We start from the raw sequence: 27,312 nt of genomic DNA on the forward strand, positions 1-27,312 counted from the left end.
ATGGTGTTTGCGACAAGTGGACGAGATCAAATACATTTGTTTACATCCAACGGCCTGGATGGTAAGCATAGATATTATAAGAAATAGATGCCTCATTTGCCGCTGCAGTTCATTGGATTGACGTGTATCCCAATGAAGGCGGAAATGCAGTGCTGAAGGCTTTTTTTTTTTTTTAAACAAATCTTTATAACAGTCATGACAATATACATTACAATACAAAACAAGACAAACAAACAAACAAACACAAACAACAAAGTTATTAACAATACAACATCAGAGCCAGGGGGATTAGATTACTAACAGAAAACATTAAAGAGTGAACACAAAGCAACAGTTCTCCGCAGCTTTCTTATTTAGAAGTGCTGAAGGCATTTGCTGAAGGCGACTGCGTCGCTGCCCAAGTGACGTCACTCATGCGACTCCTCCATGTCTCTCGCTGTCACTCAAGTGACTACTGGCCAATCACAGCGCGTCTTTTCCGGGACTTATGTTACGCTTCCGCCTTGCTTCCGCTAATGCTTCCGCCTTCAATTGGTGATCAGAGCCGGAAAGGGCGTCTATGTATATATGTCTATGATGGTAAGCCTGAGACCGAGGCTACTTCAGTGGGTGTACAGATTTGGACCAATCAGATCGTTTTGTAGGCAAACCGGAACTTCTTTCCACACAAACTTGTCAGGGTTGCCAGGTCTGCTTATTTCCCGCTACTTTTGGCTTAAGGCTAATAATTAGTGTATGTAATACATTACCAAAACATTAATTATCATAGACATAGGCCTACATAGTATTTATAATGATAAATGCATACAATCTTTTTATTATGATTATATATGGTCATATTATTGTGTTTGTTTTGGCTTGTTTTTCTTGATTTGGCTTTAAGAGTTGGCTTGTTTTTGGAGGTGGGTTGGCTTATTTCTTAGTCAAACAAAAACAAGACAACGTTGACATTTTTTATTAAAAATAAAATGCATGAGTTTTCCTGATGTCATAAACGGTCAGAATCAGCTTAGTGTTCTAAAAGAGTGACTTTGAGAGCTCCCCGTTACAATGGAAGTCAATGAGAGCCTATTTTTGAGTGGTGTAAACCACTCCTACAACTGGCTTTTTTGTGCAGAAAAAATGAGCATGGTTGCTATGTTCTCCCTGTTCACCCGGGTGTGATTTCATTACGTCATGCTCATTGTGCAGAAAAAATGAGCATGGTTGCTATGTTCACCCTGTTCACCCGGGTGTGATTTCATTACGTCAGACATGATTTCATTACGTCAGGCGGGCTATCCTATATAAGACCTTACACCACTCAGTTCACACGGGTGTGATTTTTTATTTCTAATATGTACTATTAAACTGCACAATGGAGCGAAATAATTCGGACTAGTTTGCTCATAACAAGGTAAGAAAACAAACCCTCTTTCTGAGGTCCACACATGCTGTACAGCAAATATATTTATTGACACCGCTTAAACATTTTGACCAGCATTGAAAGCGTGACCAGGATCGTAACATAGTAACCGTCGCTAACGTGGTATTGGCCAAGAACGGGCTTGGGTGGGATTTAGCGAAGAGCTAATTGGTGCATTGATAGATAGATGTTTTATCTTGCATAATCCCCTCTAGCTCATAGGTTACAGGTAGTATTACAATATGAGCATCACTGCGTGTACACATTTGTCAGGATTTAACAAGTCATCCGTTAATATGAATGTCCACAATTATGTCTAATGTTATGCAGTAATTAATGGTGCAGTAAAGTGCTGACAAGCTGCTGGGTTTGTGTACATGTTCACTGTGTGTTGACATGTGTTGACATGTGTGTTGTTTGGATTGTTACAATATCATAGTACATGATATTTGGTAGATTCCAGAGAAACGACCGTATGTCATAATTTAGCTTGGTTACTTATTTCCATTCTACTGATTTATAGGTGATTATTTTTTTCTATTCTTACAGAGGTTTGTGTCTTTCTTTAAGTGTTTTTATAACTGCACAGATCTATTCTCCCCTCTTTTTTGTTTAATAAAGGTTTCATTTATCATTCAAATATTCAACTTGTTTATGCCCAGAGTAGCCTCGGAAACCACAACGTATTTATTTTCAGGAAAGGAAGGGGAAAAAGTCTGGGCTTGAGTCTGCTTCAATTTGGCATACAGTAGCGCTAACGTCTCTCTCTCTCTCTCTGCTGATTTCTGATCGTCTGCAGCTTTGCTAAATTGACACTTATACATGTACACACACACACACACACACACACACACACACACATTGATGCTAATCAATCGCCGATTAACGTGGATTAAACGCCTTCTACGGCTATGGCAACCTGGACAGAGTTACGGTAAGCTCGTCCTTACGGCTACGGCACTTAAGCTGTTTTAATAATATTTATCTTCTTCCTGCTCCTTTTCTTTCTTTTATGGAATATGTAAAAAACTAAAGTAGTAACAAAATGAATATAATCATGTAAAACCATAAATGAAACGAAATAAAGACATATGAAATTAACTCCACAAATGTTTAATTTAAACATAGAACAACAACTTCTCTTGTGAGGACCAGGGCATTGTTCCTCAAAATTAACCGTACTTTGTGGGGACAGTTCAGGGCGACGGCCCTTCGTCGGGTTGAGACGGCTCTTCAGCAGAGGCGCAGCCAGAAATGCGATTCTAGATGGGCCTCGCTATGGCTAGGTGGGCCGGCACGCGCGCTGCACGTGTGCGTGAGAAAAAAATCGGTTATTTATTTGGCGTATTTCGGTTATATTTCGGGTTATATTGCCCCCAGAGTGACAGCCAGGCAGTTCTTATTTTTACCGGCTTTAGTTAACATTAACAAGACAGACAGACCCGCTGGAACGCTTCAAATACTGTCTCACAAACACACACACACACACACACACACACACACACACACACACACACACACACACACACACACACACACACACACACACACACACACACACACACACACACACACACACACACACACACACACACACACACACACACACACACACACACACACACACACACACGCCTGTCGGAGGAGTGGCAAAAATGCAGACTCAAGTGTCTGTCACTAAGGTGGTATACACACGAGGACGATTTCTGTGTTTCTCGGGCAAGTAATTAGCCGATCTGCCCTTTTTGTCACACGGAGACGGCGTTTTGGGGGACTTTTTGAAACTACCTTCCAGAGTGGGAAAGTTTGGAGACGCGACTTTCTCGTCTCCGTGTGTATAGCAAATGCCGCCTAATTTGCTGAAACGGTGATGTCATAGTCCCCTCGCCCCCTCCAAACTAACCAGTGTTAATGGTTTATTTCACCATAACCACTTACATATAAGTATCACAGCTATTTTATATTTGCACATGTCTATACATCTCTTCTCCAAAAATAGCCGATCTGCAGTGCGCACGAGAGAGGGGGAGAGAGAGAGGGAGAGAGGGAGGGAGAGAGAGGGAGAGGGGTGCTGCGTGTTAAAAAATAAATAGGCTACTCGTTAGCGCGTTGCATCCATTTCCAATAATGCCAGCCTGTGTGAATCACTTACTTTGTGCTTGCTGCTCGTTTTCAGAATAATTAATCCAAGGTTTGTCATATTATGGTTTAAAGTAGGCATAAACTTTAGCTGGTTAGTCAGTGTGTGCAGACTCAGAGAGAAGCAGCACTGCTCTGCTGATTATAGCCTTTGTTTGAAACTAAAGCATCAACGTGGAAAAATCACAAAACAAGCTTCCAATCCATTCCAAATACCTTGTTGCTGAGGCGTCGGAAATTCGGAAGATTTAGAAAAGCATAATCCACAGTATTGTCACTGCGTCAACGACCTAGTCTATTTTTAGTTTATCAGATTTGTCGGCGTGCTACGGCCCCGGAACGAGAAAATTTCAAATAATGAAACAAAAAGTAAACCTCTCCACATGGCTCTGCAGCAGCAGTCTCAGGAAGTGGACGTAACAACTCGCATGATCGCATCCTATAGACTATCTGTCTAGGCCAAAAACCTGGGTCTTAAAAAGGCTAGTCTATACTAGGCACATTAGTGAAAAAGAACCGACAGCCTGTTTATTCATATTAAGCAAGATGATCATGTACAAAACACAACAAAAACATATTTACTGAAAGAAAGAAAGACATTATGAAACTTATTATGTATTTATATAAAAAAATAAAATATATATATATATATTTTTTTTTTTTTTAAATCGATGGGTGGTCCAGCTCTCTATATGGGTGGGCCGCAGCCCACCCAGGCCCACCCGTAGCTGCGCGCCTGCTCTTCAGCGAAGGCTTTCTCCAGAACCTTTATGATGGACCTGCAGCGGAACACGTCCTTGAAACCCTGACTGAACACGTACAGCAGCGGGTTCAGGCAGCTGTTGAGAAGAGCCAGGGCGTAGGTTATGGGGATCCCGAACCTGATCACGAGGTTCAGCGTGCTGCCGCTGGACACCGGGTGATTCACGGCGAAAATCAGCCATATGATGTGGGGCCCAGCACAGGAAGAACACGACGATAACCGTCGCTATAATTTTGAAGGAGTGACCTGATTGGCTGGCCTGCAGCGCGCGATTATTCCTGAGCCGGTGGATGATGACGGAATAGCAGGAGACGATGGCGGCGAAAGGTACCGCGAATCCCACAACGGAGTTAGTGACGACCATGGGGAGGTCAGGATAGTCCCAGCAGACTCCATGGAACTCCTTAAATATGACGTAAGGCGAGCTGAGAGCCAGAGCCAGCAGCCAGACTCCCACACTCACCCAGGAGGCCTTTCTGACGGTGCGGTGGTTCCGGGTCCACAGTGGACACATCAGACACACATCTGTCCACGCTGATGACCACCAGTATGAGGATGCTGGCGTTCATGTTCATGTAGAAAACTACAATGTCCATCATGCAAACGAACCAGCCGAAAGGCCAGTAGCCGAGAGCTCTCGTTGTGATGCCCAGGGGCAGGAAGGCTGTGACCAGGAGGTCGGCCACGGCCAGGTTGAGGTACCAGACGGTGCTGACGCTTTTCTTCATCCTGAAGCCCGTCGCCCTGATGACCACACCGTTCCCCAACACGCCGAGCACCAAGACCACGCTGTAGATGACCATGGACATGATGCGGATGGATTTGATGATTTTATCCTGGTCATCCTCCATCCTAAACTAACAAAACAATTAATATAAAGGTACATGCATTGTTATAATATTAGCCTATGTGCCATAGCGGGGGGGAAACAGCATAATTGGGCTTTTGGTGACTAGTTTCTGAATTTTGGTGTGGTGTTAGGTATGGGTATAAGGATAAAGCTGTGCAAACACATTGGGAGCACCCCCTAGTGGTCTGTTTGCACAGATTCAAATATTGGATACGTATAAGTATGGTTGAAAACCCAAATAATTGATAAAACGAACAACCAGAAAGGCATCGTTTTCAAGATGGCGTCCACGGTGGCTAAAATGAGCTAAAATGCCTATAAACTGGGAATTAATATGTAAAAAATCATAACAATTATGCACTTCGTAACTACTTTTTGAATTTTGGCATGGTGTTAGGTATGGCCATAAGGTTTTCAAAAAATATCGCAAACTAATTTGGCACGCCCCCTAGTGGTCGGTTTGCACTGAAACCACTATTAGATATGTATATGGTTTGAACCCCAAATAATTGATAGAAGAGATTTTTCAATGGATTCTGTTACCATTGGGTGTGCTAAATAAAATAGGAAAAGTTTACGGAAAACAAACAACTTGAAAGGCATCGTTTTCAAGATGGCGTCCACGATGGCTGCCGAGAGCTTAACATGCCTGTTTCATTCCAAAGTTGCAAACCGACCACTAGGGGGCGAGCCAAATTAGTTTGCTATGTTTTTTGAAAACCTTATGACCATACCTAACAGCATGCCAAAATTCTAAGAGCAGTTACCAAGTACATCATTGTTACATTTTTTTTTTACATTAATCACAGTTTATACAGTTTATAGGCATTATAGTCCCCACCCCCAATACAAACTAACCTCGATAATAGGCCTAGAGAAAATATATTATAAATTAATACTAAAACCAGATATAATCATTAAGGAAAGTTTATGCATGAACTATGTGTACTATGTAAACTCTCAATTTCCATTTTCCAGCCATTCAGTTGCAAAAAATGAATAAATAAATAAAATAACATATCAAATCAAATAACTAAAACAAAATATATTGGCAATGTCATCAACAGATAAAAACTAGACTAAAATGTTAGGGAGGGACTAGTGGAGCAGAGATCCAGTAGAACTAAATGTCAGGGAGGGACTAGTGGAGCAGAGATCCAGTAGAACTAAATGTCAGCGAGGGACTAGTGGAGCAGAGATCCAGTAGAACTAAATGTCAGCGAGGGACTAGTGGAGAAGAGATCCAGTAGAACTAAATGTCAGCGAGGGACTAGTGGAGAAGAGATCCAGTAGAACTAAATGTCAGCGAGGGACTAGTGGAGAAGAGATCCAGTAGAACTAAATGTCAGCGAGGGACTATTGGAGCAGAGATCCAGTAGAACTAAATGTCAGCGAGGGACTAGTGGAGCAGAGATCCAGTAGAACTAAATGTCAGGGAGGGACTAGTGGAGCAGAGATCCAGTAGAACTAAATGTCAGCGAGGGACTAGTGGAGAAGAGATCCAGTAGAACTAAATGTCAGCGAGGGACTAGTGGAGCAGAGATCCAGTAGAACTAAATGTCAGCGAGGGACTAGTGGAGCAGAGATCCAGTAGAACTAAATGTCAGCGAGGGACTAGTGGAGAAGAGATCCAGTAGAACTAAATGTCAGCGAGGGACTAGTGGAGAAGAGATCCAGTAGAACTAAATGTCAGCGAGGGACTAGTGGAGCAGAGATCCAGTAGAACTAAATGTCAGCGAGGGACTAGTGGAGCAGAGATCCAGTAGAACTAAATGTCAGCGAGGGACTAGTGGAGAAGAGATCCAGTAGAACTAAATGTCAGCGAGGGACTAGTGGAGCAGAGATCCATGCAGTAGAACGAAAAGACAAGTCATTTTATGTTTGGTTGCGATCGGGGGTTGTGCTACAGTATATGGAAATAGCCGATCTACAAGCTCACAAAGTGTATAAAAGTACTGCAATGTTTGACTTGTGTAAAAGTATCAATACTGCAATGGAGAAATATTATTTTATATCTATTTTGGTTTCAAAATGTACTTAACCCATTCTGACCTGAGATCAGATTCTAAAAATGTCTTCTACATCTTGACAGTTTTCTGAAAAAGCTATGTTTCTATGTCAGTGGTTAAAAAATAGCAGACCTACAAGCTCATAGCGCGCCACTCGGTGGCGCGCTATGAGCTTGTAGATCTGCTATTTTTCAATAGCTAAAGCATAACATAATGCTAACACCATAAGGGGTTCCCGCCCAAAATGGGTTTTAAAGTATGAAAAGTAAAAGTACTCATGATGCAGAATGTCCAATTTCACAAACATTTTCGCACGCACGCACGCACGCACGCACGCACGCACGCACGCACGCACGCACGCACACACACACACTGTGATCTCGTAGATTGGCTATCTTCAAATGGCCCGAAATGTATACTTTATATAGGGCTGAAGTGGTTAATGCATGTTTTGTAATAACAAATAAAAAATCTACAAAATAACTTGTAACTAAAGTTTTCAAATAAATGTAGTGGAGTAAAAGTACTAGAAAGTGGAAATAATAAAGGAAAGTATCAATACCTTGAAATTGTACATACAGTGCATACAGTTTGATTGATTGATTGAATTAACAGTTTGCAGAATTACAGTACATTTCAAGCACAAAGGCTGTTAACTGAGTGGACGACCCAATTAAGCATTACTCTTGTTTCCAATAGGGTCCACAATGTTCAATTCAATGTTCAGTACATACATACAGTACTTATACTTAACACTTATACTGCCACCTGCTGGACGCAGAACCAACCTTGAGTACATACAGCACTTAACACTTGCATGACTGAGAGGTCATTTTCAAAGACACTTGAAAAAAAGCTTTTAGAAGAATCAGGTCTTAATGGTTTAAACAGCTCTATATTCTAGATATCAATCATTACATGTCATAATAAAGACAATAGAATAAAAGCATAGTTATCTGTTTCAATCTTCCGCCGTAGTCTGAAAACCCACCTCTTCAGACTCCACCATGGCCCGTAGCACTTGCCCTAGCCTAGCCCCTTAGATAGCACTTTATGTAGACTTAGATAGTATTTTAAACAGACTTATAGCTTGTCACGTAGACAGCACTATAATTGCATTTTATGTCGTCATAGCACTTTATAGTACACATGTATAATATATAATATGTAAGGGATAATATCTGGCTAGGTGGTCATTGTCGGGGGATAATTCACCGACAGGGAGTTTAACAACAAAAAAGTATTCCATAAGTTCGCGCTGGCTGCGTCCGCAGCTGCAGGGCTGCAGCACTGTCGGAAAACAAGGAAGTGAGTTGATCAAATAGAATCCATTGCCGGGTCCTGCTTCGTCTATTTCTCGCTCAAATGTTTTCAAAAACATTTTTAAGAGCAATGTTTAGCTGTAAATGACATTGTGTGTCACTAGTGTGTGTGTGTGTGTTAATGTGCTTAATGTAAATCGCTCTGGATTAAGAGCGTCTGCTAAATGCCTAAATTGTAAATTGTAAAATTGTAAATTTAAATCATTACATGTCATAATAAAGACAATACAATAAAAGCATAGTTACCTGTTTCAAAGTGTTGAAGAGACGTCAGCCAGAGAAGAGTGTTATGTACCTGGCCTAGGGGGTGCCAAGATACACAACAAAAAACAGAGGGTCACACCCCCCCCCCCCCCCCCCCCCCCCCCATAAAGACGGGGTCCCAAAGGGAACACCGGCACCCACTACTTGAATTAGCTTTAAATATATCCAATACTAACATTAGCATTAAGAGTGCTCCTATAACATGGCTAACCCCCCTGTTAACAGTCTCCACCCCAGCAACTTATATATTGAAGCATTTAAGGGACGAACGCCAAAACAGGGAGAAACCACAGAGAAGACCCATAATAACATTTGTCCTCAAGAGACCAGAATGGCCTCCATGTAACTCTAGAATGGCCTGTCTACCTGTGGAGCTGCCAGAACAAAAACAGTTTGTTTCTTATGTTTCTTTCGTTTCCTACCACGTTTAGTTGTAGAAATCCTGTCATTTTGATCAGAGACCTGCTTTACCACAGTGTGTGGACCAGATACTTCTGCCTGAAAGGTGGCCGCTTCCCTCGTTACCAGGGGAACGGACGTCACCATTGCTGGTGGCTGAAGCCCCGCCCACACCTGAGCACCAACCAGGTCGTTACCCAGGATCACAGTCACTCCTGGAATCGGCAGTGCTGGTCGCACGGCCAGCTTTGCTTCTCCCTGAAAAAGTTCACATTTAAGCACCACTTTATGCAAAGGAACCATCAAAACATTCATGTCTATGCCTCGGACAGGCACCTTGTCACCCGTGTCAGAAACATGGTTTAACGGAAGAACACCAGCTTGCATAAATGAATCAAAAGCCCCCGTATCCCTTAGAATAGTTACAGGTACTTCTTTTCCCCCTTGCACCAAAGACACAGACCCCTGCCTGATAAATGGATGGTAAGATCTCAGTGCTGCAAACTCTGTATCCTTATTTGGACCGAAATTAGGTGAAACACAAATGGACACCGGATGAACTGGAGCGGCAACGCCAGCCCCTTTTGGTTGCGAATGACCTGCGCTCAAAGTTTCAGTCCTGGGGTTTAACCTGAAACACTCAGATTTCCAGTGGCCACGTCTATGACAGTAATTGCAAACCTTGTCTTCCTCATGCATATTACCGTTAGTGTCATTTTCAACAGGGCGAGGTTTATCAGAACGGCCATGAGACTCGCCACCGCCAGCCATACACTCTCCACGGTCACGGTGCGTCAGGACATAATCATCAGCGAGTGCTGCCGCAGCCGATGCGCGCCTTCTGCTCACTGATATACGTCGCCACTCGAGCAGGAACAGAATTCTTAAACTGCTCCAAAATCATCAAATCACATAGCTCATCAAAATCAGTTACCTCCGAGGCGTTACACCAGCGGGTAAAACTGGTCGTCAAATCACGTGCAAATTCCAAATGACTCTGCTTGTCATGTTTTTTCCAAAACCTAAAGCGCTGTCTATACGCCTCGGGCACGAGCTCGTAAGACTTTAGCACCGCGGCCTTAACACGAGAATAATCTTGGCTATCAGCGACAGTCATAGCTGAAAAAATCTCTTGCGCCCTGCCTGTGAAGACACAATGCAACATCAACGTGCGCGCAGTCAGGCCATCTACGCACGTCGGCAACACGCTCAAACATGGCAAAAAATGCCTCAGGATCACGTTCAGAAAACTTGGGCACCAGATGTAGATTTCCACTAATATCAAAACCCCCTGCGGACTCTGCAGGTTCTGTAGTAGATACTTGTGCAGCAACTGAAATCTTACCGTCCCTTATCAGTAGGGTTGGGATTCGTTAGGATTTTAACGGTTCCGGATCCTTCCCGGATCCCTCTTAACGGTTCCGGTTCCTAACGGTTCCCTTAACGGATCCTAATATTATTTTTTTCCCCCTTTTTTCTGACATAGATTATGCTTATATTATAACTAACCTAACCAAGTACATAATAAACACAAATTCATTAATTCAATTATTGAAAATGCACTTTACAATTATGAGGTGGCACTATTATTTAAACTTCACCACCACCACCACCACCACCAGCAAGCCACCACAACAATATCATTGTTGCAATTTGTACTGTATATTGCAATTTGTACTGTATATTTAATATACAGTACACATTGCAATAATGATATTGTTGTGGTGACAAATGTTGTCTTTAATGTTCAGATTAATTTAATATGAAGGACCCCTTACCCTAATGGAAACAAGCCATAGTGCTTTCTTGGATTATAAAATCAGACCTTGTATTGAACTGTATAGGCTACGTTCCTGTGCTTTTTTCTGCAAACTGTTTATATAAAGTAATCAATCTATGGAGGTATATGCACCTAAACGCTGGCCTCTCAACAGTCACGCGATTAATTTAGAGCCAAATCAAAAGCAGTTGAGTTGCTTATAAGTTGTAAAAACTAAGTGCAGACAAATTGATTTGGCTCTATAGTTAACGTGATTCATAAAATATCAGACAGAAAGACGTCGAGTCATTGGCGTTCTAAATTAACACCATTAACAACAGTTGTACAATACGCCTAATGAAAAGCTCTGTAGACGTTAGTACTTTTTATTTTCTATTACGTTACTAGCCTGGGGAAAGTAAACCAGCCTTGCATCAGATCGTCCCCCGCCGGCTGTGGTGAAGCTGCGGGGGGAGCTTTCCGCATGGCTCACAAACGTGCCTAGATTATTCTCGTGAGTTGTGGACTCGTGTAGGCATATTGATTGAGATGTTTCCTCAATGTGGACGTGGGACAAGTTGCAACAACCTTTGCAGAGGGAACTATAGCATCGCATTTATTGCACTTTGCGTGCTCACTGCTCAGCCTCAGTCATTTCCCTCTCTGTTAACCACACTTTGGAGATCTGTGCGACATACTGTCCCACTGTCCCACTCGCTCCACGGCGGTCGCTGAATGCACAGAACAGTGGGCGTATCCTCCCCGACCCCACTCACTCTGTAGGTGGGGTGACGTCACCCCAGGCTCTGCTTGCATGCACACACAGACACAGCGGAGCTAAATGACGACTGATGAGAACCGTTTGGGGAACCGTTAATAAAAAAACGATGGAACCGGCCCCGGATCCGCAATGTTGGAACCGGGTCTGAAATGGACCCGGTTCCGAATCCCAACCCTACTTATCAGGTCCAGCCTGTTCTGCTCTACTAGCCATTTAACCTGTTCAGCATCATGTTTCATTTTCACAATGGCATATTGCGTCTCAGCGGCGTCAGCCATCATTTTAGCCTGCAACATCATTAACTCTTTTTGTTGTTCGAAAGTTAAACCTGTCCCTGACATCATTACCGTAGGCACCGCCGATGCAGCGTTTAACGGAGGAGACACCTTCTCTGGCTCTGCAAACTCCTCTTCAAACAAATGGTGCCTCAACACCCCTTGTACGGATTCCTTTGTCTTCTTGTCATTTGAATCAAGTTTAATTTTATAATGGTCTGCTATTTTAATTAGTTGGTCTTTGGTGCATTGCATTAACAGCTCTTCAGAAGGACAAGCCACAAATGCCTCTAGCGTAACCATCCTGGCTATGTGCGCTCAGACAGTCCCCCAGCTGGTTAAAACACAAAACAAATTACAAGTGCCCCTCTAGACTATTTAATCCCCAAGCTAACTCCACCCGTCTTCATGCCGGTTTGCGGAAGGTATTTATGCACTGAAGGCCACCGCAAAGGCCTAGCTGATACCGAGAGGCAGGGAGGGCAACCAGAAACTGGCGACCCGCATGCACCTCTCAGCTGTGCCCCCGAGACGACCGTGCGTACGCACAGCCGCTACAGCCGCACCTAAACCACCCCCCGGCCTAGACCCAGCAAGCTATTTTCTATCCCCAGAAGCTAAACGCACCTAACAGGGACACTCACAACCATACAAAAGACAAAACCAGCCCAGCAAACTTTTTTTTTTTTTAACTTTAGCAGCACAAATTCCAGGAAAAAACCTCCCCACTAGCACAAAACTTAATCCAATTCTAATTGCAAACTAGTCCGAGCACACAAGCGTGTACGCTGAAGTAAACATCGCTTTGTACTCACCGGACTGTAGTGTTGACCACATGGACAAGGAAACCCCCGGAATGGTTCCCAAATGATTTCACTCAATTCACAAAACCACGGTGCAGACGAGCCATTAATCAAGGCTAATTTGCCAATTGACTACCGCAGCGCAGAACAAAAGAGGCAGAAGGGCGAGTCACTTGACTCTCCAAACTTACTGCACAACTATTCAAAATTCAAGCAGACAGAGCCCCCATTTTGTTATGTACCTGGCCTAGGGGGTGCCAAGATACACAACAAAAAACAGGGGAGACGCAGTTTACCAAATAAATATAATTTATTAATTAAACCAGTAATCAAAGTAATAAGTAATCAAACAATAAATCAGGAATAAACAGATGAAGTGTGGAGGTCAGTATTCAGTGGTGTAGTGCGTGTATGCATGAGTGAAATGTAGGTGGGTGCGTGTTGTATGTATTAACAGAAATGTTGACAAGTGTGCATGGTGGAGAAGGTGCAGGAGGCAAATGAAAAGAACAGAACTGGGGAAGGACTGGGGAAGCAGGCATTTATAGGGCGTCGACACCCGGGCCCAGGTGCGAGCCACTTAGGCTGATCATCATGAGTAGCTCTGCTCCCCAATCCTATTGGATAAAAAGAACAGAGGTTACTATAGGGTAAACCCAACATATACCAAAACCAGACAACCTAAGAGTAATATATATACACACATCATAATATAGGGAACCGTCACAAGAGTCTTGGTAGAAGTGTGGCCGGTGACCAGTGAGGAGGCAACTTTATACATGTACGTGTGTGTGTGTGTGTGTGTGTGTGTGTGTGTGTGTGTGTGTGTGTGTGTGTGTGCACGCACCACTCCAACAGAAAGACATACAAAGCTGCATTTTATTCTCTGAAAAATCATGACAATTTGTGCAAAAAAAAAAGAAAAGTCCAGGGTCCCTGGAACAATTTTGAGGTGTGCGTGCGTGCGTGCACGTGTGAGGGAGGGGGTGGGGGATCGGCGGCCAAATTCTGAGAAGCAAAAATGTAATATCCCTTATCAAAGTTTATTTTAAGTATGTTGTAGTAAGTTTTTGTAAGTTTTAATGAGTGAGAACTCACATGCTTGTTGTGTATCATGTAATCTATTTTAGGTCCTTTGTTTGCTCAGTGATGTCTAGCTCTGTCCTAAGACAGTAGTGACTGTTTGCTCAGTGATGTCTAGCTCTGTCCTAAGACAGTAGTGACTGTTTGCTCAGTGATGTCTAGCTCTGTCCTAAGACAGTAGTGACTGTTTGCTCAGTGATGTCTAGCTCTGTCCTAAGACAGTAGTGACTGTTTGCTCAGTGATGTCTAGCTCTGTCCTAAGACAGTAGTGACTGTTTGCTCAGTGATGTCTAGCTCTGTCCTAAGACAGTAGTGACTGTTTGCTCAGTGATGTCTAGCTCTGTCCTAAGACAGTAGTGACTGTTTCTACAGCTCTTCATCTGACCTCATCAATCAACAGCAGTGTAAGTAGAAGTATCAATACTGCAATATAGAAGCACGTTACAAGTAAAAGTCTGGATTTCATAATCTACTTGAGTAAAAGTACAAAAGTATTGGCAAGTTGGCATCGAAATCAGTGTTGTTTTCGTCGACTAATACTATGACGAAAAATGTTTGTCTGCTTTTTTCACTGACAAAAACTACATAAAAACTAAACAAAAACTAAGCCATGGTGACTAAAACTATGACTAAATATACTGACAATTTCGTCAACTACTATAGACTAAAATGTTAGGAAGGGACTAGTGGACAAGAGATTCAGTATAAGTCATTTTATACTTGGTTGCATGCTGAAAATAGCCGATCTACAAGCTCACAACGTGTCGCACTGCGACGCGTTGTGAGCTTGTAGATCAGCTATTTTCAGCAAGTGTAAAATCAGTCATTACGACGGCATCAAGGCCCGCCATTTAGTCGACTAAAACTAGACTAACACTAAAACATTTCCAGGTGACTAAAATGTGACTAAGACTAAATGAAAACTATTCAAGAGACCATTCATGATTATCACTAAAAATCTAAATGTACTGCCAAAAACAACAACTAAACTACAGTGAAAATAGTCAAACTACAAGTTCACAATGTGTCCAATTTGTGACATGCTGCTGCAGGCTAGTATAGATCAAGCATGGGAACCACTGTAAACACACAAAACATGCAACAGTAATGGTCACTCGGTCAGAATGTGGGAGCGGCTCAGACTCAGACCTGCGTATAAAGTTGCCTCCTCTCTGGTCACTGGCCACACTTCTACCAAGACTCTCTTCTCTGGCTGACGTCTCTTCAACACTTTGAAACAGGTAACTATGCTTTTTATTATGACATGATGTAATGATTTATATCTAGAATATAGAGCTGTTTAAGCCATTAAAGGACAACTTTAGTTTTTTTCAACCAAGGTTCATGTTTTAGGTTGTTATTAGAGAAAGTGAAAGATGAGTGTTAATTTTTCTTCATTTGCTGCTTTCTTTCGTTTTAGGGATTTTAGCGGTTTTGACAGGGGGGCGGGGGCATTCGAGCATGGGGCTAAATATGTATTTATTTACAAAATATTATGGCGATTTCTTTTTTTTATTATTTACTATAGTCCTAATATACCCAAGGAAATTACATCTGGCCACGGAAGATCACAGGATCTACTGAATGTGAAGGTAGCCTACTGGGGGGAAGCCACAACTGTGTGTCTTAGGCTCAATATGTCAGTTTGACACATTCAGTAGATCTCGTGATCGTTTGTGGCCAGATGTAATTTCTTGGGGTCTAGAAGGACTAGAGTAAATAATAAAAAAATAAATCGCTATAAAATGTTGTAAAAAAATAAATATTTAGCCCCATGCTCGAATTTTTTGTTATTTGAAAACATTAGTTACTAGTTACTTTGTGGCTTTAGATCAGGGGTGGGCAACTTTTACAATGGAGAGGGCCACTATATTTCTAACACTCACTCCAGAGGGCCACATTACTGTCATAGCAAAAAATAGCAGATCTACAAACTAACTATGCCTACAATGCTGTCGTAATGTCGTACAATGCTGTCGCAGCGCGACACGTTGTGAGCTTGTAGATCTGCTATACTGGGATTACCAGTCGGGTGCCCAGACGGTTACGCCACCGCCTGGGCCAATGTCATAAGATTTACTAAAATGTATTTTGGCGGGCCTTGATGCCGTCGTAATGACTGATTTTACACTTGCTGAAAATAGCTGATCTACAAGCTCACAACGCGTCGCAGCGCGACACGTTGTGAGCTTGTAGATCTGCTATTTTCAGCATGCAACCAAGTGTAAAATGACTTATACTGAATCTCTTGTCCACTAGTCCCTTCCTAACATTTTAGTCTAGTTTTTATTTGTTGACGAAATTATAATTATATTATAATAATAGTTTTAGTCATCATGGCTTAGTTTTTGTGTAGTTTTTTATGTAGTTTTTGTCAGTGAAAAAAGGTAGTCGACGGACATTTTTCGTCATAGTATTAGTCGACGAAAACAACACTGATTTCGATGCCAACTTGCCAATACTTTTGTACTTTTACTCAAGTAGATTATGAAATCCAGACTTTTACTTGTAACGTGCTTCTATATTGCAGTATTGATACTTCTACTTACACTGCTGTGGATTGATGAGGTCAGATGAAGAGCTGTAGAAACAGTCACTACTGTCTTAGGACAGAGCTAGACATCACTGAGCAAACAGTCACTACTGTCTTAGGACAGAGCTAGACATCACTGAGCAAACAGTCACTACTGTCTTAGGACAGAGCTAGACATCACTGAGCAAACAGTCACTACTGTCTTAGGACAGAGCTAGACATCACTGAGCAAACAGTCACTACTGTCTTAGGACAGAGCTAGACATCACTGAGCAAACAGTCACTACTGTCTTAGGACAGAGCTAGACATCACTGAGCAAACAAAGGACCTAAAATAGATTACATGATACACAATAACCATGTGAGTTCTCACTTAAAGAATCCGTCGCAGTGCGACGCGTTTTGAGCGTGTAGATCTGCTATTTTTGCTTTATTTGAATTGAAATCCTGAATATTTGTTTTTTGCTATTTTTTAATTGGAATCCTGAAAATTAACTTTTTTTAATTTCAAATGCATTTCAAATGCCGCATGAAGTGAAGGTGGGGGCCGCATGTGGCCCCCGGGCCGCCAGTTCCCCCTTTACGCTAAAGTGCATTTGTTTTTCATTTTTCCTGTACAGCACTTTGTAAAACGTGCTATTTACAAATCTTGTATGGAGGTCCTGGCTAATATTATAACAATGCATGTAGTGTACCTTTATATTAATTGTTTTGTTATTTTAGGATGGAGGATGACCAGGATAAAATCATCAAATCCATCCGCATCATGTCCATGGTCATCTACAGCGTGGTCTTGGTGCTCGGCGTGTTGGGGAACGGTGTGGTCATCTGGGCGACGGGCTTCAGGATGAAGAAAACCGTCAGCACCGTCTGGTACCTCAACCTGGCCGTGGCCGACCTCCTGGTCACAGCCTTCCTGCCCCTGGGCATCACAATGAGAGCTCTCGGCCACTGGCCTTTCGGCTGGTTCGTTTGCATGATGGACATTGTAGTTTTCTACATGAACATGCACGCCAGCATCCTCATACTGGTGGTCATCAGCGTGGACAGATGTGTGTGTCTGATGTGTCCACGGTGGGCTCAGAGCCACCGCACCATCAGAAAGGCCTCCTGGGTGAGTGTGGGAGTCTGGGTGCTGGCTCTGGCTCTCAGCTCGCCTTACGTCATATTTAAGGAGTTCCATGGAGTCTGCTGGGACTATCCTGACCTCCCCATGGTCGTCACTAACGCCGTCGTGGGATTCACGGTCCCTTTCGCCGCCATCGTCTCCTGCTACTCCGTCATCGTCTACCAGCTCAGGAATAATCGCGCGCTGCAGGCCAGCCAATCAGGTCGCTCCTTCAAAATTATAGCGACGGTTATCGCCGTGTTCTTCCTGTGCTGGGCCCCCTATCACGTCCTATGGCTGATTTTCGCCGTAAATCACCCGGTGTCCAGCGGCAGTACGCTGAACCTCGTGATCAGGTTCGGGATCCCCATAACCTACGCCCTGGCTCTTCTCAACAGCTGCCTGAACCCGCTGCTGTACGTGTTCATGGGTCAGGGTTTCAGGGACTTGTTCCGCAGCTCCTTCCAGAAGGCTCTGGAGAACGCCTTCGCTGAAGACCAGCCGACTCAAACTCAAATCGACACGTCCGCAGACCCAGCCGTCACTCGTCAAATGATTGTCCGATACAATAATGATTGTCCGATGATTGTCTGATACAGAGGAGACACTGGTCCATAGGCAGATCTAGAGATAAAGTGCCCCCCTTAACCCATTTTGGGCGGGAACCCCTGTTGGTGTTTCAAGCATTATAATATACTTTAGCTATTGAAAAATAGCAGATCTACAAGCTCATAGCGCGGCACCGAGTGCCGCGCTACGAGCTTGTCGGTCTGCTATTTTTGAAAAATCATGAAAATGTGGCGCAAATCTTTGAATATATTCTTTCAGAGCCAATGTTTTTAACTGAAAGCTTTGCTTCCGAGAGGTTCCTGGAATAACATATTTCCAGATGGGGGTCGGTGGCCGATTACATATCATTTTTGGGGTCCTTGACATGAAATATTGATCACCACTGATACAGAAACATAGGGTTTTCAGAACACTTTTAGGATTTAGAAGACATTGTTTTAATTTCGACGGTCAGGCCTTGTAAAACTGTATTTCTCCTCAGTAGCCTATTAGTATTCAACTGTATGTATGCATCTTTAACAGTTCTATTAGTATTCAACTGTATGTATGCATCTTTAACAGTTCTATTAGTATTCAACTGTATGTATGCATCTTTAACAGTTCTATTAGTATTCAACTGTATGTATGCATCTTTAACAGTTCTATTAGTATTCAACTGTATGTATGCATCTTTAATGGGATAGTTCAGATTTTTTGAACTTAAGTTGTATGAAATACTTGCCATTAATATAGTGGTTGCAACTGTATTAATTGATTGCCCGAGTCCTGTGGTGGGAGTTCTGCTCTGGTTTTGGTGAAATATCAAGTAGTTCCGGTCATTTTGTGGGGGGCACTGGGGGCCACGCAGTAAAAGTAAATTAATCCACAAAACTAACGTCATTTGTATTGTTGACCTATTTCTAAAATATTAGTGCAACTTCCGTTCTTTTTTTACCCCTCTATCACACAGAACTATGTTTTTTGTGTCCATATCACTACGCCCAAAAAATAGTTCCATGTGCTAGAGGGGTCAAAGTTGAACGAAAGTCGCGCTAATATTTTAGAAATAGGTCAACAATACAAATTACGTTCGTTTTGTGGATTCATTTACTTTTACTGCGTGGCCCCAGTGCCCCCCACAAAATGACCGGAACTACTTAATATTGACCAAAACCAGAGCAGAACTCCCACCATGGGACTCGGGCAATCAATTAATACAGTTGCAACCACTATATTAATGGCAAGTATTTCATACAACTTAAGTTCAAAAAATCTGAACTATCCCTTTAACAGTTCTCCTGCCGCTAATTGTTTGATCCAGTGTTCCGCCGCTGTATAATACGACATTCCCGCTATTTGTTTTATGTGTCTAAATCGCCCTATTTTAATAATTAAAACGAAAGTCCGTCCATTCATTGTGTTTCACCAACTTCTTTACACTGTAAACGAGTGAAGTGACAATAAAGTTACATCTTTACTGCATGTGAACCACTGAAGTGACAATTTAGGCATTTAGGAGACGCTCTTAATCCAGAGCGATTTACGACGGTAAGACAGAACACCACATGGTAATGCGTGCGTGCGTGCGTGCGTGCGTGCGTGCGTGCGTGCGTGCGTGCGTGCGTGTATATATGACTACGTCTGTAATCCATGTAACTCGAAAACCACCGACTTCACAGAATTTGACACACGTTGTGTGCCACACCACCACAGGGAGTGCGGTGCCCGGTGTCGAGTCCGTCAGATAGCCGGTTGTCCAGAACCAGAGCCTCTGCCCGGGCTCTGGACAGGGAGCTGGCCTGTTCTGACATCACAATGACGTTCTGACATCACAATGACGTTCTGACATCACAATGATGATGTTCTGAGTCTTCTGACATCACAATGCTGCGCCCAACCCTATAATACTCATGTCCTCACAGAACTCCATATACCGTATGGCCAGAAAAGGAATACAGACCAATTCATCCATTGAGACCTGGAACACATCCATGTCACGTTAGCGTTTAACCACATTAACCATTAACCCATTTTGGGGCGGGAACCCCTTTTGGTGTTTTAAACATTGTTATAATTTAGCTATTGAAAAATAGCAGATCTACAAGCTCATAGCGCGCCACCGAGTGGCGCGCTATGAGCTTGTAGATCTGCTATTTTTGAAAAATCGTTAAAATGTGCCTCAAATCTTTCCGAAAATTGTCATGATTTAGAAAACTTTTTTTTTTAAATTTCGACGTCAGGCCTGAATGGGTTAATTAATTCTGCATAAAGGCATAAAAACAATACAAAACTAGAAAAAGTGCCCTTCCGGGCACAGGTCTCCACCAGGAGGATAGGAGTGTGTGTGATGTTTGGCAAGGATGTTTAGGAGGATGTTTTTTTTTTTTTTTGATGATTTGAGGCATTTTGTTCCAAAAATGTGTTTTGCAAAAATCAACCTGTTGGTGGCGCTATAACAGGCCAATGTGAAAAGGGTGGGATATATTCCTCAGCCTAGTAAGAAAAAGTGTGAAAGATTTCACGTAAATTGCATGCTGCGTTCATGATTTGAGGCTATTGTTCAAAACGGGGCAATCTTGCAAACTGTGAAAGCCAATTATAGCCAATTAGGATGGAATATGAAATATCGGACAGATCCAACTTGAGCACATGACCATAGAGATACTGTGTAACGATTTGTGAGATTTTTGGACAGAATCTGGAGGAGTAATATCAAAAAATGTGTTTTACAAAAGTCGGCCTCCTGGTGGCGCTATAAAAGGCAGATGCGGAAAATGCAGGTCAAAGGTTTGTCCTTGGCCTCTAGGGAGTGTGCATGCAACGTTTCACGCAGATCGGTGCAGTTGTAGGTCAAAAATGTGAAAAGCTGCCTCATGGTGGCGCTATAACTGGCCGTTCTGGAAAATGTGGGGCAGAGGTTCATCGTTGGCATCCAGGGAGTGTGTGTGCAAAGTTTGGCATCGGCCGGGTTAACGGTGCCGGAGATTAGCTGTACACAGACGGACGGAAGGACACACACACGGACGGACGGACACACACACGGACGGAGTGCAAAACATACTCTCTCCCCATGCCTTCGGCCTGGTGGAGACAATAATAATCATTACATAATGGGGTGTGCCATGCATTTCCAATCATTCACGAGTAGGCCGGTGCCCAATGGGAACTGTTCTAGTACAGGGGTTCTCAACCCGTGGGTCGCGACCCCTCGGGGGGTCGCCAAGTTATTTGAGGGGGTCCCCAAATTATTTTAATTTTTTTTTTTTTTTTTTTTTTTTTCACGATTTTTCAAAAATAGCAGACCTACAAGCTCGTAGCGCGCCACTCGGTGGCGCGCTATGAGCTTGTAGATCTGCTATTTTTCAATAGCTAAATTATAACAATGCTTAAAACACCAAAAGGGGTTCCCGCCCAAAATGGTTTAAGGTTATTGTAGCAGTCAATTTATATTGGGGGTCGGGAGGGGGCGGGGCGGGGGTCCCGAGACATTGCCAAAGCATTTCTGAGGGTCCCCGGCCAAAAACGTTGAGAACCCCTGCTCTAGTACACTCAGGCCCCTTTTCCACCGGTTGGTTCCCAATGGGAACCGGTCCAGTTCTTTTTGGTTTTTAGTCCATGAGCCAGAGCTCCAAAATTGAAACGTTAATTATGAATTGAGTGGGCAAAACCATACCTATATTATATTGTTATCACCATTAAACTTCCCCAATTGAGTACTTACACGAAGACAATGATTTGTATTACACATTTTACATTTTTAAATATGCAAATGAGGCATTATGTAGGAAAATATGCAAAATAATCGAAAATATGAAAAAGCTACTACTGTGGAAGGGTTATCATGTATTAATTTACTTGTATTGATCCTATAAACAATTTAATATAGGGTATAGTTTGCCCACCAATTTTGGAGCTCTGGCTCATGGACTAAAAACCAAAAAGAACTGAACCAGTTCCCACTGGGAACCAACCGGTGGAAAATAACTGAACCGGTTCCCATTGGGAACCAACCGGTGGAAAAGAACTGAACCGGTTCCCTTTGGGAACCAACCGGTGGAAAAGAACTGAACCGGTTCCCATTGGGAACCAACCGGTGGAAAAGAACTGAACCGGTTCCCACTGGGAACCAACCGGTGGAAAAGAACTGAACCGGTTCCCTTTGGGAACCAACCGGTGGAAAAGAACTGAACCGGTTCCCATTGGGAACCAACCGGTGGAAAAGAACTGAACCGGTTCCCATTGGGAACCAACCGGTGGAAAAGAACTGAACCGGTTCCCTTTGGGAACCAACCGGTGGAAAAGGAGTCACAGGGCTATATCTTGCGCCACCCCTTAACCCTTATCCCTACACTTTTGCCATTTTTTACTATTTAAAAAAAAAAACTTTTAAAATAGTTCACAACATGTAGATGTAGATCGGCTAGTTGAACTATTTTAAAATTATTTTCAAAATAGTAAAAAATGGCAAAATAAGTTTAGGGATAAGGGTGGTGCAAGGTGGAGCCCTCAGAGTGCTATAGAGGGAATGCGCATGCATAAAGTCAACGGCTAAAATCGAGTGGCAAAGTGAGAGGAAAAGCGAGTTTAATGTTGTTTAATGTAATCAGATAGGTATATATCTGTTTAGATGTATGGGCTGTTTTTGATTGATTGATTGATTGATTGATTGATTGAAAAATGTATTAACAGTTTGCAGAATTACAGTACATTTCAAGCACAAACTCAATACAAAGGCTGTTAACTGTGAGTGGACGACCCAATTAAGCATTACACTTGTTTCCAATAGGGTCCACAATGTTCAATTCATCAAAAACATTTAGAGACGTACAAATAGACACTTCTATATAGACAAAGGACAGAACAGGAATTCATCATAAAGGAGGTAAAAAGGGAAAAGAAACATACAGTGAGGGAAAAAAGGGGTGTCAAGGCCAGAAAGTATTGGTTTGCCACTCAGTAGACGTTCCTGCATATAACGTCCGGGTTTGAAGATGTCACGCGCGTACCCATATGTCTATATAAGTGCTATCTGACTAAATGACATAACTTGAGCCTTTCATACGCCTGCAAGGTCGTTGAGGCTTGTGGAGGTGCTACTGAAGAACATGTGATGAACCACACTGTGCTGTATTTATATTAACATTATTAACATGTGTGATAACTGAGTACTGTTTGTCCTAACAGTGTGACACTGCCACATACAATGTGTGAAATAATGTATTTCCTGGCCTGGTATGAGTATTGAAAGAAAATGAAACATACTGGGGAATAACAAGGGAGTACATTGGTTAAACTGTGGTTGAATATTTAACACTGAAATGTAGTGTATACGGTTTGATTGATTTAAATATTTATTAACAGTTTGCAGAATTACAGTACATTTCAAGCACAAACTCAATACAAAGACTGTTAACTGTGAGTGGATGACCCAATTAAGCATTACACTTGTTTTCAAGAGGGTCCACCTTGTTCATCAAAACATTTAGAGACGTACAAATAGACACTTCTATATAGCCAAAGAACAGAACAGGAATTCATCATAAAGGAGGTAAAAAGAGAAAAGAAACATATACAGTGAGGGGAAAAAGGGGTGGGTGGTGGTGGGGGGGGGGGGGATTCCGATTTTACGGGGGCCAGTTTCGAATTGCAGCCGTCCGTAGGTGCCCTTTGAGAGCGGTTTTGAAGGAGTCAAGGGATTCGCATGTCTTCATGATTGTTGGTAGGGCGTTCCACATTTTGGTGGCATATAGCGAAAAGAATAAAAAAACGGATAATATAATATAATGTGTCTTGTGTAGTTGAACCATGGTCATCAATTTTCTGTTGACAAATGACAAGGTTTGATCACAAGGGGGAGCTGTGGGGGAAATGTATTTGAGCAATAGTTCCAGGAATAGTTCCAATTCCAGGAAGTGAACTGCCAGGAAGCTATAAAAGAACAGGAAGTGAGGCGCAGAGCCTGGGTTCCATTTTGGGCATGTTTAGAAGAGGGTTTGGTCGTGGTTATGATTCTTTGCCAAACACACTCTTTTAAAAAGCCAATACTAAACCAAATCAGAACAGAACTCAAACAACCTCACAGTTTGACCGATTAACTTTGTTTAGGGAAGGAGAGAAAGAGTTTGGACGAACACTTTCTGAGGCTTGGAGCTCTGAACAAACGATCAGAGCTGGTGAACAAAGGACCCAGCGGACCACTCCCGACTTAAAGGTTGGGTGAACAAAGTACCCAGCGGACCACTCCCGACTTAAAGGTTGGGTGAACAAAGGACCCAGCGGACCACTCCCGACTTAAAGGTTGGGTGAACAAAGGACCCAGCGGACCACTCCTGACTTAAAGGTTGGGTGAACAAAGGACCCAGCGGACCACTCCCGACTTAAAGGTTGGGTGAACAAAGGACCCAGCGGACCACTCCCGACTTAAAGGTTGGGTGAACAAAGGACCCAGCGGACCACTCCCGACTTAAAGGTTGGGTGAACAAAGGACCCAGCGGACCACTCCCGACTTAAAGGTTGGGTGAACAAAGGACCCAGCGGACCACTCCCGACTTAAAGGTTGGGTGAACAAAGGACCCAGCGGACCACTCCCGACTTAAAGGTTGGGTGAACAAAGGACCCAGCGGACCACTCCCGACTTAAAGGTTGGGTGAACAAAGGACCCAGCGGACCACTCCCAACTTAAAGGTTGGGTGAACAAAGGACCCAGCGGACCACTCCCGACTTAAAGGTTGGGTGAACAAAGGACCCAGCGGACCACTCCCGACTTAAAGGTTGGGTAAACAAAGGACCCAGCGGACCACTCCCAACTTAAAGGTTGGGTGAACAAAGGACCCAGCGGACCACTCCCGACTTAAAGGTTGGGTGAACAAAGGACCCAGCGGACCACTCCCAACTTAAACGTTGGGTGAGCAGCATATCCCTGTAACACCCAGCGTTGCAATACTACAACATATTTGTACCCATTTAGACCTGAGATCAGATTCTAAAAATGTCTTCTACATCAGAAGACAGTTTTCTGAAAAATAGCAGACCTACAAGCTCGTAGCGCGCCACTCGGTGGCGCGCTATGAGCTTGTAGATCTGCTATTTTTCAATAGCTAAATTATAACATAATGTTTATAACACCAAAAGGGGTTCCCGCCCAAAATGGGTTAACACTTTAATTGCCCGGAACTATTTAATCCATTACATTCATGCGCCCAGTCGATTTATAAACACGGACGCCTTTTCCGGACGTCTTTTTCTTTCAGAAAAAGACGGGATGATTTTGATCGCGATATATGAACGTTTTAAGATTTTCGTTTTCATCAGCTAAACAGAGGAGGGAGTTTTTTGATGACGTCTCACTCTTGCGCGTCACCGAGGAGAGCCCAGCAGGCGCGCCTGGGCTATACAGCCAGGCGATCCGTTCTCGTATCAATAAACTTCGTCTGGAGGAGGGGGGTGGAGAGAGAGGGTGGAGAGACGACAGTGAGGAGTGAGGAGACGGTAGCCTGCAGGCCAATGAAGCTGGCCGGTCACTGAGTGAGGAGACAGCAGCCTGCAGGCCAATGAAGCTGGCCGGTCACTGAGTGAGGAGACAGCAGCCTGCAGGCCAATGAAGCTGGCCGGTCACTGAGTGAGGAGACAGCAGCCTGCAGGCCAATGAAGCTGGCCGGTCACTGAGTGAGGAGACAGCAGCCTGCAGGCCAATGAAGCTGGTCGGTCACTGAGTGAGGAGACTGCAGCCTGCAGGCCAATGAAGCTGGTCGGTCACTGAGTGAGGAGACGGCAGCCTGCAGGCCAATGAAGCTGGCCGGTCACTGAGTGAGGAGACAGCAGCCTGCAGGCCAATGAAGCTGGCCGGTCACTGAGTGAGGAGACGGCAGCCTACAGGCCAATGAAGCTGGCCGGTCACTGAGTGAGGAGACAGCAGCCAGGCCAATGAAGCTGGCCGGTCACTGAGTGAGGAGACAGCAGCCTGCAGGCCAATGAAGCTGGTCGGTCACTGAGTGAGGAGACAGCAGCCTCCAGGCCAATGAAGCTGGTCGGTCACTGAGTGAGGAGACAGCAGCCTGCAGGCCAATGAAGCTGGCCGGTCACTGAGTGAGGAGACAGCAGCCTGCAGGCCAATGAAGCTGGCCGGTCACTGAGTGAGGAGACAGCAGCCTGCAGGCCAATGAAGCTGGCCGGTCACTGAGTGAGGAGACGGCAGCCTGCAGGCCAATGAAGCTGGTCGGTCACTGAGTGAGGAGACAGCAGCCTGCAGGCCAATGAAGCTGGCCGGTCACTGAGTGAGGAGACAGCAGCCTGCAGGCCAATGAAGCTGGCCGGTCACTGAGTGAGGAGACAGCAGCCTGCAGGCCAATGAAGCTGGCCGGTCACTGAGTGAGGAGACAGCAGCCTGCAGGCCAATGAAGCTGGCCGGTCACTGAGTGAGGAGACAGCAGCCTGCAGGCCAATGAAGCTGGCCGGTCACTGAGTGAGGAGACAGCAGCCTGCAGGCCAATGAAGCTGGTCGGTCACTGAGTGAGGAGACAGCAGCCTGCAGGCCAATGAAGCTGGCCGGTCACTGAGTGAGGAGACAGCAGCCTGCAGGCCAATGAAGCTGGTCGGTCACTGCCTCCACAGTTTGGACCCTGTACTGTACATCACTTACAAGACTGATGAAGTCAAGTAGAAGGTAGGATCCCTTTCTTTCTTTCTTTCTTTCTTTTTTCTTTCTTTCTTTCTTTTTTCTTTCTTTCTTTGCTGCTGTGTTGTATGCTGTGTGTATAGTAATGTGATTCAAGCTATTTTACTATAGGGAACAGTAGGTCTTGGTATACTTCAATTGTCCGTGCGTGCGTGCGTGCGTGCGTGCGTGCGTGCGTGCGTGCGTGCGTGCGTTGCGTGCGTGCGTGGTTTTTCAAGCTATAGATGGGCCTTTGACATAACAGCCATCAATTCAAAAACAAAAAAGTTCCCGTGCAGGCCACAAGATGTCACTGTGACCCTGTCTATCTATCCATAGCCTTTTTGTTAGTACATCAAACACTTTAGAATTATCTCTCTCTCTCTCTCTCTCTCTCTCTCTCTCTCTCTCTCTCTCTCTCTCTCTCTCTCTCTCTCTCTCTCCCCACCCCCCTCCTCCATGACAGTATGCCAGTCAGTGATCCATTCCACATGATGCCTGTGAAGCTTCTAAATCCAGTTTTCTGAAAAACCTCATGTTTTTATGTTAGGTTAGGGGTGCTTTTTCATGTCAAGGACCCACATAATTACCGTATATGCATGTGGCCGCAGACCCCC

The 27,312-nt window shown here is 43.8% G+C and overlaps 2 protein-coding genes and 1 long non-coding RNA gene across 4 annotated transcripts in view; 1 reads left to right on the forward strand and 2 right to left on the reverse strand.

Annotated features, from left to right (window-relative positions):
• LOC306912408 overlaps nt 1-27,312 on the reverse strand; it is a 330,734-nt gene that overhangs the window by 82,067 nt on the left and 221,355 nt on the right. The gene's annotated exons all lie outside the window — the stretch shown is intronic.
• On the reverse strand, nt 4,412-13,235 carry LOC306912405 (chemerin-like receptor 1). 2 transcript variants are annotated; one of them, XM_079488593.1, is made up of 3 exons: nt 13,012-13,235; nt 8,735-8,783; nt 4,412-5,164 (listed from the first exon to the last, which is right to left on the reverse strand). In XM_079488593.1, exon 3 carries the CDS (start codon nt 5,156-5,158, stop codon nt 4,712-4,714), a length of 447 nt encoding a protein of 148 aa, XP_079344719.1. In that variant the 5' UTR covers nt 5,159-5,164; nt 8,735-8,783; nt 13,012-13,235; the 3' UTR covers nt 4,412-4,711. The 2 variants fall into 2 exon arrangements, with proteins under 2 accessions (XP_079344719.1, XP_079344720.1); XM_079488594.1 differs by lacking the exon at nt 13,012-13,235 and having other exon boundaries at nt 8,735-8,816.
• LOC306943756 (chemerin-like receptor 1) lies at nt 17,110-18,087 on the forward strand (the record flags this gene model as incomplete). The annotated part of the gene is made up of 1 exon (XM_079530286.1): nt 17,110-18,087. The coding sequence occupies one exon, from the start codon at nt 17,110-17,112 to the stop codon at nt 18,085-18,087; it is 978 nt and encodes a 325-aa protein (XP_079386412.1).

This window comes from Electrona antarctica (assembly GCF_951216825.1).
Source record: "Electrona antarctica genome assembly, chromosome: 19".
In the NCBI taxonomy this organism is placed as follows: Eukaryota; Metazoa; Chordata; class Actinopteri; order Myctophiformes; family Myctophidae; genus Electrona; species Electrona antarctica.